The sequence below is a fragment of the Salvelinus alpinus genome, chromosome 6 (genome assembly GCF_045679555.1).
Source record: "Salvelinus alpinus chromosome 6, SLU_Salpinus.1, whole genome shotgun sequence".
NCBI classification, from domain to species: Eukaryota; Metazoa; Chordata; class Actinopteri; order Salmoniformes; family Salmonidae; genus Salvelinus; species Salvelinus alpinus.
This window is the reverse complement of record NC_092091.1, coordinates 77,480,106-77,496,677: the sequence shown is the minus strand read 5'-3', so window position 1 is coordinate 77,496,677 and position 16,572 is coordinate 77,480,106. Positions and strand designations below refer to the sequence as shown.

The 16,572-nt window shown below is 44.0% G+C and overlaps 1 protein-coding gene across 6 annotated transcripts in view; it reads right to left on the bottom strand.

Moving 5' to 3' along the window:
- Positions 1 to 318: 318 nt before the first annotated feature.
- Positions 319 to 16,572, bottom strand: part of LOC139579424 (N-acetylaspartate synthetase-like) — a 72,780-nt gene continuing 56,526 nt past the window's right edge. For 3 of the 6 annotated variants that reach the window (XM_071408086.1, XM_071408087.1, XM_071408085.1), the window contains exons 4-5: positions 2,775 to 2,939; positions 319 to 1,672 (exon numbers count right to left, since the gene is read on the bottom strand). In XM_071408086.1, coding sequence (XP_071264187.1) covers positions 1,278 to 1,672; positions 2,775 to 2,939 — 560 coding nt within the window. In that variant the 3' untranslated portion in view covers positions 319 to 1,277. The remainder of the gene's footprint in view (positions 1,673 to 2,774; positions 2,940 to 16,572) is intronic. The other 3 variants (XM_071408083.1, XM_071408084.1, XM_071408082.1) reach the window with 2 other exon arrangements.

The following is a 16,572-nucleotide window of genomic DNA, read 5'->3' as shown; positions in this document are numbered from 1 at the left end:
AGGAAGTGAAACACTTCTGTGCAGCATTTTGTAACTTTAACTGTCAGTGACTTGAGCTTGACGAGAATATTTCAACTTTTGGACAAATGGTAACCGTTTCCTCCCAAAGGCCATTTGTAAAGACTTCTCACACTAAGTTTCTAGCTAACTCCTAAGACTCATGCTAACACATAGTTAAACTCATACAGAAACATTGGTTTTGTTTAAAACAGTATTCAGTGGTATTGTTTTTTTATTTTATTTTTGGAACAAACAGAGTAAAAAATAAAATATGAGACAATAGATTCATTAAGAAAGATAATTGGGGGAAAAATAACATTTGAGTAAATATATTTATTGGTTTATTTTGATTTTGAAAATGTAATGAATTGAAGGTTATTTGTTGATGTAAAAATTGAAATGTACAGATTTGAAGGTTGTGTCATTAGATTTGGGGTGTGTTGTGGTCGCAAGAAATTATTGCGGAAAAAAAGGGGGTCCCCAGAAATTCAAAACTGAAAAAGTTTGAATACCACTTTTGAGGCGACCATGCAGTAGGATTTTAACAGTCAGGAGACTGACAAAGTCGATGGATTTTTCTTGTCCAGTGTGAGTGTTTTTATTTGCAAGTGAAGATAGCCGGCAAAATGTGCAAGTATTTACAAAAATTATCAAATAGAGCATTTCAAACAAACCTGAGCAGCATGCCGAGCTGTTCCCTGTCCTGTTCCTCAAACAAAGAGTACAAACTTCTTATAGCAATACCCAAGCCTTCTACATCTGGTCAATTAACATTCAAAGCACATGATATACTATACAGACATGTTCAGATAAACATATGTAATAATACCAGCACACATTTCAATCAAGATGCTTTAAGCATCAATAACCTGGGACATAAACATGTCCCCCGGAATAAGCTACTAGCGCATTACCCTGAATAAACGATGCGCTCGAACGCACCCAATTTCCCCCCCAGTTCTCTGAACAGAAGAACTGAACAGAACCCTCTTCAATCACAAGGAAAACAGGTACGTTTGCAAACAAATCTTTACCTTTAACCTAGCGATTACATACATTACGTTCTGGTGATTTTCTTCTGTACTCCATCACTGTTCCGTGCTGTGCTCCATCACTGTTCCGTGCTGTGCTCCATCACTGTTCCGTGCTGTGCTCCATCACTGTTCCGTGCTGTGCTCCATCACTGTTCCGTGCTGTGCTCCATCACTGTTCTGTGTTCAGTGCTGTGCTCCATCACTGTTCTGTGTTCAGTGCTGTGCTCCATGACTGTTCTGTGTTCAGTGCTGGCTGTGCGTGTTAGTCTTGTGAACGGTCATGTCCATCAGGTAGTGGTGATGACTGACCCGGTAGAAGAGCTGTTCCGGTACCGACCGGCTCACGCCAGGCGTGGCGTATCCCTTGGTGACGCCGACGCATCGGAACCCCAGAGTCTGGTAAAGCTGGTGAGCAACCGGCGAGTAGGCCGTGGTTCCCAAGACGACAGAGAGATAACCACGGTCCGCTGCAAATTGTAGAACTTTCCGCCCGAGGGCAACACCAACCCCACGTTGCCGACAGTGCCGGTCCACCGACATGCGATGCAGCTCCACAGTGCCAGCTTCCCCCCGCAGGGCACAGGCTGCCACTACACCCACCACACTACCCTCCAGCACTGCAACCCACAGACAGGAGTCTGAGAGAGAAATAAGGGGGGGAGATTTGGAAATAGTGGGTTATATCAAATGATGTCCTAATCCTCCTATTTAATAAAAGCTGATGTCATTGTCTTTTGACTTTTATACTTTAAATGGATCCTTTTCTTGAAAGAGCCTAATCACTGACTGGTCATCCTTTTGGGGACAAAGATTTACTATACTATACTATATTTTTTGCTCCAGCAGGTATATCTCACTGATCATCCCAAAAGCCAACACCTCATTTGGCCGCCTTTCCTTCCAGTTCTCTGCTGCCTGTGACTGGAACGAATTGCAAAAATCGCTGAAGTTGGAGACTTTTATTTCCCTCACCAACTTTAAACATCTGCTATCTGAGCAGCTAACCGATCGCTGCAGCTGTACATAGTCCATCTATAAACAGCCCACCCAATTGACTTACCTCATCCCCTTACTGTTTTTAATTATTTACTTTTCTGCTCTTTTGCACACCAGTATCTCTACTTGCTCATGATCATCTGATGATTTATCACTCCAGTGTTAATCTGCTAAATTGTAATTATTCGCTCCTATGGCCTATTTATTGCCTACCTCATGCCTTTTGCACACAATGTATATAGACTCATTTTTTCCCCCCTACTGTGTTATTGACTTGTTTATTGTTTACTCCATGTGTAACTCTGTGTTGTTGTCTGTGTCACACTGCTTTGCTTTATCTTGGCCAGGTCGCAGTTGTAAATGAGAACTTGTTCTCAACTAGCCTACCTGGTTAAATAAAGGTGAAATAAAATAAAGAATAAAATAAATAAATAAAAATGTTCTATTGATGGGGTAGACTGAAATGAGCCTGGAGGCAGAGGGATCATGGTGACACATCCACAGGCACTAGCTTGTCATTTTAGATGAGTAATTATATTCAAGAATGGAGACAGGAATGAAGCCCTGGTTTTATTTTACCTCCCTGCTCGTTTGTTTTTAACCAGGCACTGAATCTTGTGTGCAAATCTATTTTAACAAAATAACTATGTGCAATATAACTAAACTAAAGCCAACTACACTCAAATAAACAAATAAAACGAATGATACATGCATTTTTAAAAACTATTCCACCAAGACTATTACCTGGAGTTTTCATGTAATGTCCCTCGATGTCGCCCATATCCGTGAGTTTGGCGCGCTCCAGGTAACCAAGGACAACTTTCCTGCTGTAGTAGTAGCGTGCGCACAGGACAGCGAGAGGCACCCAACAAGTCAGCAAGAACGACTTGGTCGCAATACAACAAACAACTGCAAAAGACATGGCGGAAAATAGATGAATGATTGAGTAATCTAATGTTGACATACAATATTCACAGGAAGGAAAGGAGTCGGTACTATCGCAATCGAGCACATATTATGCATTCTACTGCACATTTCCCTGAATTATGTTAAATAACAATAAATAAAACGATAGTGATGAAATAAGTCAACATATAGCCTAAATGTAAATTCGTATGACTTGGATACATTTTTATAACACATTGTCTCTTGTCAAATGTAGATTTTCCTAGAATAATGCAATCAAATAACAGTCAAAACTGTAACCTATTGATGGAATTACATTCAATATATAAATATAAATTGATATGACCTATTTCTCCTTTACTTATAATAGCACCAGGGTGATGTTTTAACCCTCTAAAAGCGATTTCCTCCGGGTAGTCAACTTTCGAATTTACGTACAACCACACGGTCCGTTCTAAATAGCTTATTCACTTTTTGATTGTCCTTTCTTGATGCTTTGTTGTTGTCCTCCATGTTATCCTCTCTGGTACCAGTGGTAGCGTCTCACCTCGACAACAGCCAGTGAAATTGCAGGGCGCCAAATTCAAAACAGAAATCCCATAATTAAAATTCCTCAAACATACAAGTATTATCCACCATTTTAAAGATAAACTTCTTGTAAATCCAACCACAGTGTCCGATTTCAAAAAGGCTTTACTGCGAAAGCACACCATGCGATTATGTTAGGTCAGCACCTAGTCACAGAAAACCATACAGCCATTTTTCCAGCCAAAGAGAGGAGTCACAAAAAGCAGAAATAGAGATAAAATGAATCACTAACCTTTGATGGTCTTCATCAGATGGCACTCATAGGACTTCATGTTAGACAATACATGCATGTTTTGTTCGATAAAGTTCATATTTATATCCAAAAATCTCAGTTTATATTGACGCGTTATGGTCAGAAATGCATTGTCTCAAACAAACATCCGGTGAAAGTGCAGAGAGCCACATCAAATTACAGAAATACTCATCATAAACAGTGTTAAACATACGAATAAAGATAAACTTCTCCTTAATGCAACCGCTGTCAGATTTCAAAAAGGCTTTACAGAGAAAGCACACTTTGCGATTATGCTAGGTCAGCTCCTAGCCACAGAAAAACATACAGCCATTTTCCTACCAAGGAGAGGTGTCACAAAAGTCAGAAATAGCATTAAAATTAATCACTTACCTTTGATGATCTTCATCTGGTGGCACTCCCAGGCCTCCATGTTACACAATAAATGTTTGTTTTGTTCAATAATGTCCCTCTTTATGACCAAAACCCTCATTTTTCCCCGCGCGTTTTGTCCAGTAATCCGAATGCTCAAGGCGCGTGCACTAAGTCCAGACAAAAAGTTTTTAAAAAGTACAATAAAAGTTAGTAGAAACATGCCAAACGATGTTTAATAGACAATACATTAGATATGTTAACAGCACAGTCACCTGGAGGAAGAGGAGGAGGGGTTAATAGACAATACATTAGATATGTTAACAACACAGTCACCTGGAGGAGGAGGAGGAAGAGGAGGAGGGGTTAATAGACAATACATTAGATATGTTAACAACACAGTCACCTGGAGGAAGAGGAGGAGGGGGAAGAGGAGGAGGAGGGGTTAATAGACAATACATTAGATATGTTAACAACACAGTCACCTGGAGGAAGAGGGGTTAATAGACAATACATTAGATATGTTAACAACACAGTCACCTGGAGGAAGAGGAGGAGGGGGAAGAGGAGGAGGAGGGGTTAATAGACAATACATTAGATATGTTAACAACACAGTCTCCTGGAGGAAGAGGAGGAGGAGGGGTTAATATACAATACATTAGATATGTTAACAACACAGTCACCTGGAGGAAGAGGAGGAGGAGGAGGAGGAGGAGGAGGAGGAGGAGGGGTTAATAGACAATACATTAGATATGTTAACAACACAGTCACCTGGAGGAAGAGGAGGAAGAGGAGGAGGAGGGATTAATAGACAATACATTAGATATGTTAACAACACAGTCACCTGGAGGAAGAGGGGTTAATAGACAATACATTAGATATGTTAACAACACAGTCTCCTGGAGGAAGAGGAGGAGGAGGTGTTAATATAAAATACATTAGATACAGTGGGGCAAAAAAGTATTTAGTCAGCCACCAATTGTGCAAGTTCTCCCACTTAAAAAGATGAGAGAGGCCTGTACTTTTCATCATAGGTACACTTCAACTATGACAGACAAAATGAGAAGAAAAAAATCCAGAAAATCACATTGTAGGATTTTTAATGAATTTATTTGCAAATTATGGTGGAAAATAAGTATTTGGTCAATAACAAAGGTTTATCTCAATACTTTGTTATATACCCTTTGTTGGCAATGACAGAGGTCAAACGTTTTCTGTAAGTCTTCACAAGGTTTTCACACACTGTTGCTGGTATTTTGGCCCATTCCTCCATGCAAATCTCCTCTAGAGCAGTGATGTTGCTGGGCAACACGGACTTTCAACTCCCTCCAAAGATTTTCTATGGGGTTGAGATCTGGAGACTGGCTAGGCCACTCCAGGACCTTGAAATGCTTCTTACGAAGCCACTCCTTCGTTGCCCGGGCGGTGTGTTTGGGATCATTGTCATGCTGAAAGACCCAGCCACGTTTCATCTTCAATGCCCTTGCTGATGGAAGGAGGTTTTCACTCAAAATCTCACGATACATGGCCCCATTCATTCTTTCCTTTACACGGATCAGTCGTCCTGGTCCCTTTGCAGAAAAACAGCCCCAAAGCATGATGTTTCCACTCCCATGCTTCACAGTAGGTATGGTGTTCTTTGGATGCAACTCAGCATTCTTTGTCCTCCAAACACGACGAGTTGAGTTTTTACCAAAAAGTTATATTTTGGTTTAATCTGACCATATGACATTCTCCCAATCTTCTTCTGGATCATCCAAATGCTCTCTAGCAAACTTCAGACGGGCCTGGACATGTACTGGCTTAAGCAGGGGGACACGTCTGGCACTGCAGGATTTGAGTCCCTGGCGGCGTAGTGTGTTACTGATGGTAGGCTTTGTTACTTTGGTCCCAGCTCTCTGCAGGTCATTCACTAGGTCCCCCCGTGTGGTTCTGGGATTTTTGCTCACCGTTCTTGTGATCATTTTGACCCCATGGGGTGAGATCTTGCGTGGAGCCCCAGATCGAGGGAGATTATCAGTGGTCTTGTATGTCTTTCATTTCCTAATAATTGCTCCCACAGTTGATTTCTTCAAACCAAGCTGCTTACCTATTGCAGATTCAGTCTTCCCAGCCTGGTGCAGGTCTACAATTTTGTTTCTGGTGTCCTTTGACAGCTCTTTGGTCTTGGCCATAGTGGAGTTTGGAGTGTGACTGTTTGAGGTTGTGGACAGGTGTCTTTTATACTGATAACAAGTTCAAACAGGTGCCATTAATACAGGTAACGAGTGGAGGACAGAGGAGCCTCTTAAAGAAGAAGTTAAAGGTCTGTGAGAGCCAGAAATCTTGCTTGTTTGTAGGTGACCAAATACTTATTTTCCACCATAATTTGCAAATAAATTCATTAAAAATCCTACAATGTGATTTTCTGGATTTTTTTTTCTCATTTTGTCTGTCATAGTTGAAGTGTACCTATGATGAAAATTACAGGCTTCTCTCATCTTTTTAAGTGGGAGAACTTGCACAATTGGTGGCTGACTAAATACTTTTTTGCCCCACTGTATGTTAACAACACAGTCACCTGGAGGAAGAGGAGGAGGAGGAGGAGGAGGAGGAGGAGGGGTTAACAGACAATACATTAGATATGTTAACAACACAGTCACCTGGAGGAGGAGGAAGAGGTGGAGGAGGAGGAGGAGGTGGAGGAGGGGGTAATATACAATACATTAGATATGTTAACAACACAGTCACCTGGAGGAAGAGGAGGAGGAGGAGGGGGAGGAGGAGGTAATATACAATACATTAGATATGTTAACAACACAGTCACCTGGAGGAGGAGGAGGAGGAAGAGGAGGGGTTAATAGACAATACATTAGATATGTTAACAACACAGTCACCTGGAGGAAGAGGAGGACGACGAGGAGGGGTTAATAGACAATACATTAGATATGTTAACAACACAGTCACCTGGAGGAAGAGGAGGAGGAGGAAGAGGAGGAGGGGTTAATAGACAATACATTAGATATGTTAACAACACAGTCACCTGGAGGAAGAGGAGGAGGAGGGGTTAATAGACAATACATTAGATATGTTAACAACACAGTCACCTGGAGGAAGAGGAGGAGGGGGAAGAGGAGGAGGGGTTAATAGACAATACATTAGATATGTTAACAACACAGTCACCTGGAGGAAGAGGAGGAGGAGGGGTTAATAGACAATACATTAGATATGTTAACAACACAGTCACCTGGAGGAAGAGGAGGAGGAGGAGGAGGGGTTAATAGACAATACATTAGATATGTTAACAACACATTAACCTGGAGGAGGAGGAGGAGGAGGAGGAAGAGGAGGAGGAGGGGTTAATAGACAATACATTAGATATGTTAACAACACATTAACCTGGAGGAGGAGGAGGAGGAGGAGGAGGAGGGTTAATAGACAATACATTAGATATGTTAACAACACAGTCACCTGGAGGAAGAGGGGTTAATAGACAATACATTAGATATGTTAACAACACAGTCACCTGGAGGAAGAGGAGGAGGGGGAAGAGGAGGAGGAGGAGGGGTTAATAGACAATACATTAGATATGTTAACAACACAGTCACCTGGAGGAAGAGGAGGAGGAGGAGGAGGGGTTAATAGACAATACATTAGATATGTTAACAACACAGTCACCTGGAGGAAGAGGAGGAGGAGGAGGAGGAGGAGGAGGAGGAGGAGGGGGGGTTAATAGACAATACATTAGATATGTTAACAACACAGTCACCTGGAGGAAGAGGAGGAGGGGGAAGAGGAGGAGGAGGAGGGGTTAATAGACAATACATTAGATATGTTAACAACACAGTCACCTGGAGGAAGAGGAGGAGGAGGAGGAGGGGTTAATAGACAATACATTAGATATGTTAACAACACAGTCACCTGGAGGAAGAGGAGGAGGAGGAGGAGGAGGCGGAGGAGGGGTTAATAGACAATACATTAGATATGTTAACAACACAGTCACCTGGAGGAAGAGGAGGAGGAGGAGGAGGAGGAGGAGGAGGAGGAGGGGGGGTTAATAGACAATACATTAGATATTTTAACAACACAGTCACCTGGAGGAAGAGGAGGAGGAGGAGGAGGAGGAGGAGGAGGAGGGGTTAATAGACAATACATTAGATATGTTAACAACACAGTCACCTGGAGGAAGAGGAGGAGGAGGAGGAGGAGGAGGGGTTAATAGACAATATATTAGATATGTTAACAACACAGTCACCTGGAGGAGGAGGAGGAGGAAGAGGAGGAGGGGTTAATAGACAATACATTAGATATGTTAACAACACAGTCACCTGGAGGAGGAGGAGGAGGAGGAGGAGGAGGGGTTAATAGACAATACATTAGATATGTTAACAACACAGTCACCTGGAGGAGGAGGAGGAGGAAGAGGAGGAGGGGTTAATAGACAATACATTAGATATGTTAACAACACAGTCACCTGGAAGAGGAGGAGGAGGAAGAGGAGGAGGGGTTAATAGACAATACATTAGATATGTTAACAACACAGTCACCTGGAGGAAGAGGAGGAGGGGGAAGAGGAGGAGGAGGAGGGGTTAATAGACAATACATTAGATATGTTAACAACACAGTCACCTGGAGGAAGAGGAGGAGGAGGAGGCGGAGGGGTTAATAGACAATACATTAGATATGTTAACAACACAGTCACCTGGAGGAAGAGGAGGAGGAGGAGGGGTTAATAGACAATACATTAGATATGTTAACAACACAGTCACCTGGAGGAAGAGGAGGAGGAGGAGGAGAGGTTAATAGACAATACATTAGATATGTTAACAACACAGTCACCTGGAGGAGGAGGAGGAGGAAGAGGAGGAGGAGGAGGAGGGGGGTTAATAGACAATACATTAGATATGTTAACAACACAGTCACCTGGAGGAGGAGGAGGAGGAGGAGGAGGAGGGGTTAATAGACAATACATTAGATATGTTAACAACACAGTCACCTGGAGGAAGAGGAGGAGGAAGAGGAGGAGGAGGAGGGGTTAATAGACAATACATTAGATATGTTAACAACACAGTCACCTGGAGGAGGAGGAGGAGGAGGAGGAGGAGGAGGGGTTAATGGACAATACATTAGATATGTTAACAACACAGTCACCTGGAGGAGGAGGAGGAGGAGGAGGAGGAGTTAATAGACAATACATTAGATATGTTAACAACACAGTCACCTGGAGGAGGAGGAGGAGGAGGAGGAGGAGGAGTTAATAGACAATACATTAGATATGTTAACAACACAGTCACCTGGAGGAAGAGGAGGAGGAAGAGGAGGAGGAGGAGGAGTTAATAGACAATACATTAGATATGTTAACAACACAGTCACCTGGAGGAGGAGGAGGAGGAGGAGGAGGGGTTAATAGACAATACATTAGATATGTTAACAACACAGTCACCTGGAGGAGGAGGAGGAGGAGGAGGAGTTAATAGACAATACATTAGATATGTTAACAACACAGTCACCTGGAGGAAGAGGAGGAGGAAGAGGAGGAGGAGGAGTTAATAGACAATACATTAGATATGTTAACAACACAGTCACCTGGAGGAGGAGGAGGAGGAAGAGGAGGAGGAGGAGGAGGGGGGTTAATAGACAATACATTAGATATGTTAACAACACAGTCACCTGGAGGAAGAGGAGGAGGAAGAGGAGGAGGAGGAGGGGTTAATAGACAATACATTAGATATGTTAACAACACAGTCACCTGGAGGAGGAGGAGGAGGAGGAGGAGGGGTTAATGGACAATACATTAGATATGTTAACAACACAGTCACCTGGAGGAAGAGGAGGAGGAAGAGGAGGAGGGGTTAATAGACAATACATTAGATATGTTAACAACACAGTCACCTGGAGGAGGAGGAGGAGGAGGAGGGGTTAATGGACAATACATTAGATATGTTAACAACACAGTCACCTGGAGGAGGAGGAGGAGGAGGAGGAGGAGGAGTTAATAGACAATACATTAGATATGTTAACAACACAGTCACCTGGAGGGGGAGGAGGAGGAGGAGGAGTTAATAGACAATACATTAGATATGTTAACAACACAGTCACCTGGAGGAAGAGGAGGAGGAAGAGGAGGAGGAGGAGGAGTTAATAGACAATACATTAGATATGTTAACAACACAGTCACCTGGAGGAGGAGGAGGAGGAGGAGGGGTTAATAGACAATACATTAGATATGTTAACAACACAGTCACCTGGAGGAGGAGGAGGAGGAGGAGGAGGAGGAGTTAATAGACAATACATTAGATATGTTAACAACACAGTCACCTGGAGGAAGAGGAGGAGGAAGAGGAGGAGGAGGAGTTAATAGACAATACATTAGATATGTTAACAACACAGTCACCTGGAGGAGGAGGAGGAGGAGGAGGGGTTAATGGACAATACATTAGATATGTTAACAACACAGTCACCTGGAGGAGGAGGAGGAGGAGGAGGAGGAGGAGGAGTTAATAGACAATACATTAGATATGTTAACAACACAGTCACCTGGAGGAGGAGGAGGAGGAGGAGGAGGAGTTAATAGACAATACATTAGATATGTTAACAACACAGTCACCTGGAGGAAGAGGAGGAGGAAGAGGAGGAGGAGGAGGAGTTAATAGACAATACATTAGATATGTTAACAACACAGTCACCTGGAGGAGGAGGAGGAGGAGGGGTTAATAGACAATACATTAGATATGTTAACAACACAGTCACCTGGAGGAGGAGGAGGAGGAGGAGGAGGAGGAGTTAATAGACAATACATTAGATATGTTAACAACACAGTCACCTGGAGGAAGAGGAGGAGGAAGAGGAGGAGGAGGAGTTAATAGACAATACATTAGATATGTTAACAACACAGTCACCGGGAGGAAGAGGAGGAGGAAGAGGAGGAGGAGGAGGAGGAGGAGTTAATAGACAATACATTAGATATGTTAACAACACAGTCACCAGGAGGAAGAGGAGGAGGAAGAGGAGGAGGAGGAGGAGTTAATAGACAATACATTAGATATGTTAACAACACAGTCACCTGGAGGAAGAGGAGGAAGAGGAGGAGGAGGAGGAGGAGGGCTTAATAGACAATACATTAGATATGTTAACAACACAGTCACCTGGAGGAAGAGGAGGAGGAGGAGGGGTTAATAGACAATACATTAGATATGTTAACAACACATTCACCTGGAGGAAGAGGAGGAGGAAGAGGAGGAGGAGGGGTTAAAAGACAATACATTAGATATGTTAACAACACAGTCACCTGGAGGAAGAGGAGGAGGGGGAAGAGGAGGAGGAGGAGGGGTTAATAGACAATACATTAGATATGTTAACAACACAGTCACCTGGAGGAAGAGGAGGAGGAGGAGGAGGAGGGGTTAATAGACAATACATTAGATATGTTAACAACACAGTCACCTGGAGGAAGAGGATGAGGGGGAGGAGGAGGAGGAGGAGGGGGAGGGAGAAGAGGAGGAGGAGGGGGAAGAGGAGGAGGGGGAAAAGGAGGAGGAAGAGGAGGAGGAAGGGTTAATAGACAATACATTAGATATGTTAACAACACAGTCACCTGGAGGAAGAGGAGGAGGAGTTAATAGACAATACATTAGATATGTTAACAACACAGTCACCTGGAGGAGGAGGAGGAGGGGTTAATAGACAATACATTAGATATGTTAACAACACAGTCACCTGGAGGAGGAGGAGGAGGAGGAGGAGGAGGAAGAGGAGGAGGAGGGGTTAATAGACAATACATTAGATATGTTAACAACACATTAACCTGGAGGAGGAGGAGGAGGAGGGTTAATAGACAATACATTAGATATGTTAACAACACAGTCACCTGGAGGAAGAGGAGGAGGAGGGGGAGTTAATAGACAATACATTAGATTTGTTAACAACACAGTCACCTGGAGGAAGAGGGGTTAATAGACAATACATTAGATATGTTAACAACACAGTCACCTGGAGGAAGAGGAGGAGGGGGAAGAGGAGGAGGAGGAGGAGGGGTTAATAGACAATACATTAGATATGTTAACAACACAGTCACCTGGAGGAGGAGGAGGAGGAGGAGGAGGAGGAGGAGGAGGGGTTAATAGACAATACATTAGATATGTTAACAACACAGTCACCTGGAGGAAGAGGAGGGGGAGGAGGAGGAGGAGGAGGAGGAAGAGGAGGAGGGGTTAATAGACAATACATTAGATATGTTAACAACACAGTCACCTGGAGGAGGCGGAGGAGGAGGAGGAGGAGGGGTTAATAGACAATACATTAGATATGTTAACAACACAGTCACCTGGAGGAAGAGGAGGAGGAGGAGGAGGAGGAGGAGGAGGAGGAGGAGGAGGAAGAGGGGTTAATAGACAATACATTAGATATGTTAACAACACAGTCACCTGGAGGAAGAGGAGGAGGAGGAGGAGGGGTTAATAGACAATACATTAGATATGTTAACAACACAGTCACCTGGAGGAAGAGGAGGAGGAGGAGGAGGAGGGGTTAATAGACAATACATTAGATATGTTAACAACACAGTCACCTGGAGGAGGAGGAGGAGGAGGAGGAGGAGGAGGAGGGGTTAATAGACAATACATTAGATATGTTAACAACACAGTCACCTGGAGGAGGAGGAGGAGGAGGAGGAGGAGGAGGAGGAGGAGGAGGAGGGGTTAATAGACAATACATTAGATATGTTAACAACACAGTCACCTGGAGGAAGAGGAGGAGGAGGAGGAGGAGGAGGAGGGGTTAATAGACAATACATTAGATATGTTAACAACACAGTCACCTGGAGGAGGAGGAGGAGGAGGAGGAGGAGGAGGGGGGTTAATAGACAATACATTAGATATGTTAACAACACAGTCACCTGGAGGAAGAGGAGGAGGAGGAGGAGGAGGAGGAGGAGGAGGGGGGGTTAATAGACAATACATTAGATATGTTAACAACACAGTCACCTGGAGGAAGAGGAGGAGGAGGAGGAGGAGGAGGAGGAGGAGGGGTTAATAGACAATACATTAGATATGTTAACAACACAGTCACCTGGAGGAAGAGGAGGAGGAGGAGGAGGAGGAGGAGGGGTTAATAGACAATATATTAGATATGTTAACAACACAGTCACCTGGAGGAGGAGGAGGAGGAAGAGGAGGAGGGGTTAATAGACAATACATTAGATATGTTAACAACACAGTCACCGGGAGGAGGAGGAGGAGGAAGAGGAGGAGGAGGAGGGGTTAATAGACAATACATTAGATATGTTAACAACACAGTCACCTGGAGGAGGAGGAGGAGGAAGAGGAGGAGGGGTTAATAGACAATACATTAGATATGTTAACAACACAGTCACCTGGAGGAAGAGGAGGAGGGGGAAGAGGAGGAGGAGGAGGAGGGGTTAATAGACAATACATTAGATATGTTAACAACACAGTCACCTGGAGGAAGAGGAGGAGGAGGAGGAGGAGGCGGAGGGGTTAATAGACAATACATTAGATATGTTAACAACACAGTCACCTGGAGGAAGAGGAGGAGGAGGAGGGGTTAATAGACAATACATTAGATATGTTAACAACACAGTCACCTGGAGGAAGAGGAGGAGGAGGAGGAGGAGGAGGGGTTAATAGACAATACATTAGATATGTTAACAACACAGTCACCTGGAGGAGGAGGAGGAGGAAGAGGAGGAGGAGGAGGAGGGGGGTTAATAGACAATACATTAGATATGTTAACAACACAGTCACCTGGGAGGAGGAGGAGGAGGAGGAGGAGGAGGGGTTAATAGACAATATATTAGATATGTTAACAACACAGTCACCTGGAGGAGGAGGAGGAGGAAGAGGAGGAGGGGTTAATAGACAATACATTAGATATGTTAACAACACAGTCACCTGGAGGAGGAGGAGGAGGAAGAGGAGGAGGAGGAGGAGGGGTTAATAGACAATACATTAGATATGTTAACAACACAGTCACCTGGAGGAGGAGGAGGAGGAAGAGGAGGAGGGGTTAATAGACAATACATTAGATATGTTAACAACACAGTCACCTGGAGGAAGAGGAGGAGGGGGAAGAGGAGGAGGAGGAGGAGGGGTTAATAGACAATACATTAGATATGTTAACAACACAGTCACCTGGAGGAAGAGGAGGAGGAGGAGGAGGAGGCGGAGGGGTTAATAGACAATACATTAGATATGTTAACAACACAGTCACCTGGAGGAAGAGGAGGAGGAGGAGGGGTTAATAGACAATACATTAGATATGTTAACAACACAGTCACCTGGAGGAAGAGGAGGAGGAGGAGGAGGAGGAGGGGTTAATAGACAATACATTAGATATGTTAACAACACAGTCACCTGGAGGAGGAGGAGGAGGAAGAGGAGGAGGAGGAGGAGGGGGGTTAATAGACAATACATTAGATATGTTAACAACACAGTCACCTGGAGGAGGAGGAGGAGGAGGAGGGGTTAATAGACAATACATTAGATATGTTAACAACACAGTCACCTGGAGGAAGAGGAGGAGGAAGAGGAGGAGGAGGGGTTAATAGACAATACATTAGATATGTTAACAACACAGTCACCTGGAGGAAGAGGAGGAGGAGGAGGAGGAGGAGGGGTTAATAGACAATACATTAGATATGTTAACAACACAGTCACCTGGAGGAAGAGGAGGAGGAAGAGGAGGAGGAGGAGGAGTTAATAGACAATACATTAGATATGTTAACAACACAGTCACCTGGAGGAAGAGGAGGAGTTAATAGACAATACATTAGATATGTTAACAACACAGTCACCTGGAGGAAGAGGAGGAGGAAGAGGAGGAGGAGGAGGAGTTAATAGACAATACATTAGATATGTTAACAACACAGTCACCTGGAGGAAGAGGAGGAGGAAGAGGAGGAGGAGGAGGAGTTAATAGACAATACATTAGATATGTTAACAACACAGTCACCTGGAGGAAGAGGAGGAGGAGGAAGAGGAGGAGGAGGGCTTAATAGACAATACATTAGATATGTTAACAACACAGTCACCTGGAGGAAGAGGGGTTAATAGACAATACATTAGATATGTTAACAACACATTCACCTGGAGGAAGAGGAGGAGGAAGAGGAGGAGGAGGGGTTAATAGACAATACATTAGATATGTTAACAACACATTCACCTGGAGGAAGAGGAGGAGGAAGAGGAGGAGGAGGGGTTAATAGACAATACATTAGATATGTTAACAACACAGTCACCTGGAGGAAGAGGAGGAGGGGGAAGAGGAGGAGGAGGAGGGGTTAATAGACAATACATTAGATATGTTAACAACACAGTCACCTGGAGGAGGAGGAGGAGGAGGAGGAGGAGGGGTTAATAGACAATACATTAGATATGTTAACAACACAGTCACCTGGAGGAAGAGGAGGAGGAGGAGGAGGAGGAGGAGGAGGAGGGGGGTTAATAGACAATACATTAGATATGTTAACAACACAGTCACCTGGAGGAGGAGGAGGAGGAGGAGGGGTTAATAGACAATACATTAGATATGTTAACAACACAGTCACCTGGAGGAAGAGGAGGAGGAAGAGGAGGAGGAGGGGTTAATAGACAATACATTCGATATGTTAACAACACAGTCACCTGGAGGAGGAGGAGGAGGAGGAGGGGTTAATAGACAATACATTAGATATGTTAACAACACAGTCACCTGGAGGAGGAGGAGGAGGAGGAGGAGGGGGGTTAATAGACAATACATTAGATATGTTAACAACACAGTCACCTGGAGGAAGAGGAGGAGGAGGAGGAGGAGGAGGAGGAGGAGGGGGGGTTAATAGACAATACATTAGATATGTTAACAACACAGTCACCTGGAGGAAGAGGAGGAGGAGGAGGAGGAGGAGGAGGAGGAGGAGGAGGTTAATAGACAATACATTAGATATGTTAACAACACAGTCACCTGGAGGAAGAGGAGGAGGAGGAGGAGGAGGAGGGGTTAATAGACAATACATTAGATATGTTAACAACACAGTCACCTGGAGGAAGAGGAGGAAGAGGAGGAGGGGTTAATAGACAATACATTAGATATGTTAACAACACAGTCACCTGGAGGAGGAGGAGGAGGAGGAAGAGGAGGAGGGGTTAATAGACAATACATTAGATATGTTAACAACACAGTCACCTGGAGGAAGAGGAGGAGGAGGAGGAGGAGGAGGAGGAGGAGGGGTTAATAGACAATACATTAGATATGTTAACAACACAGTCACCTGGAGGAGGAGGAGGAGGAGGAGGAGGAGGAGGAGGAGGGGGGTTAATAGACAATACATTAGATATGTTAACAACACAGTCACCTGGAGGAAGAGGAGGAGGAGGAGGAGGAGGAGGAGGAGGAGGGGGGGTTAATAGACAATACATTAGATATGTTAACAACACAGTCACCTGGAGGAAGAGGAGGAGGAGGAGGAGGAGG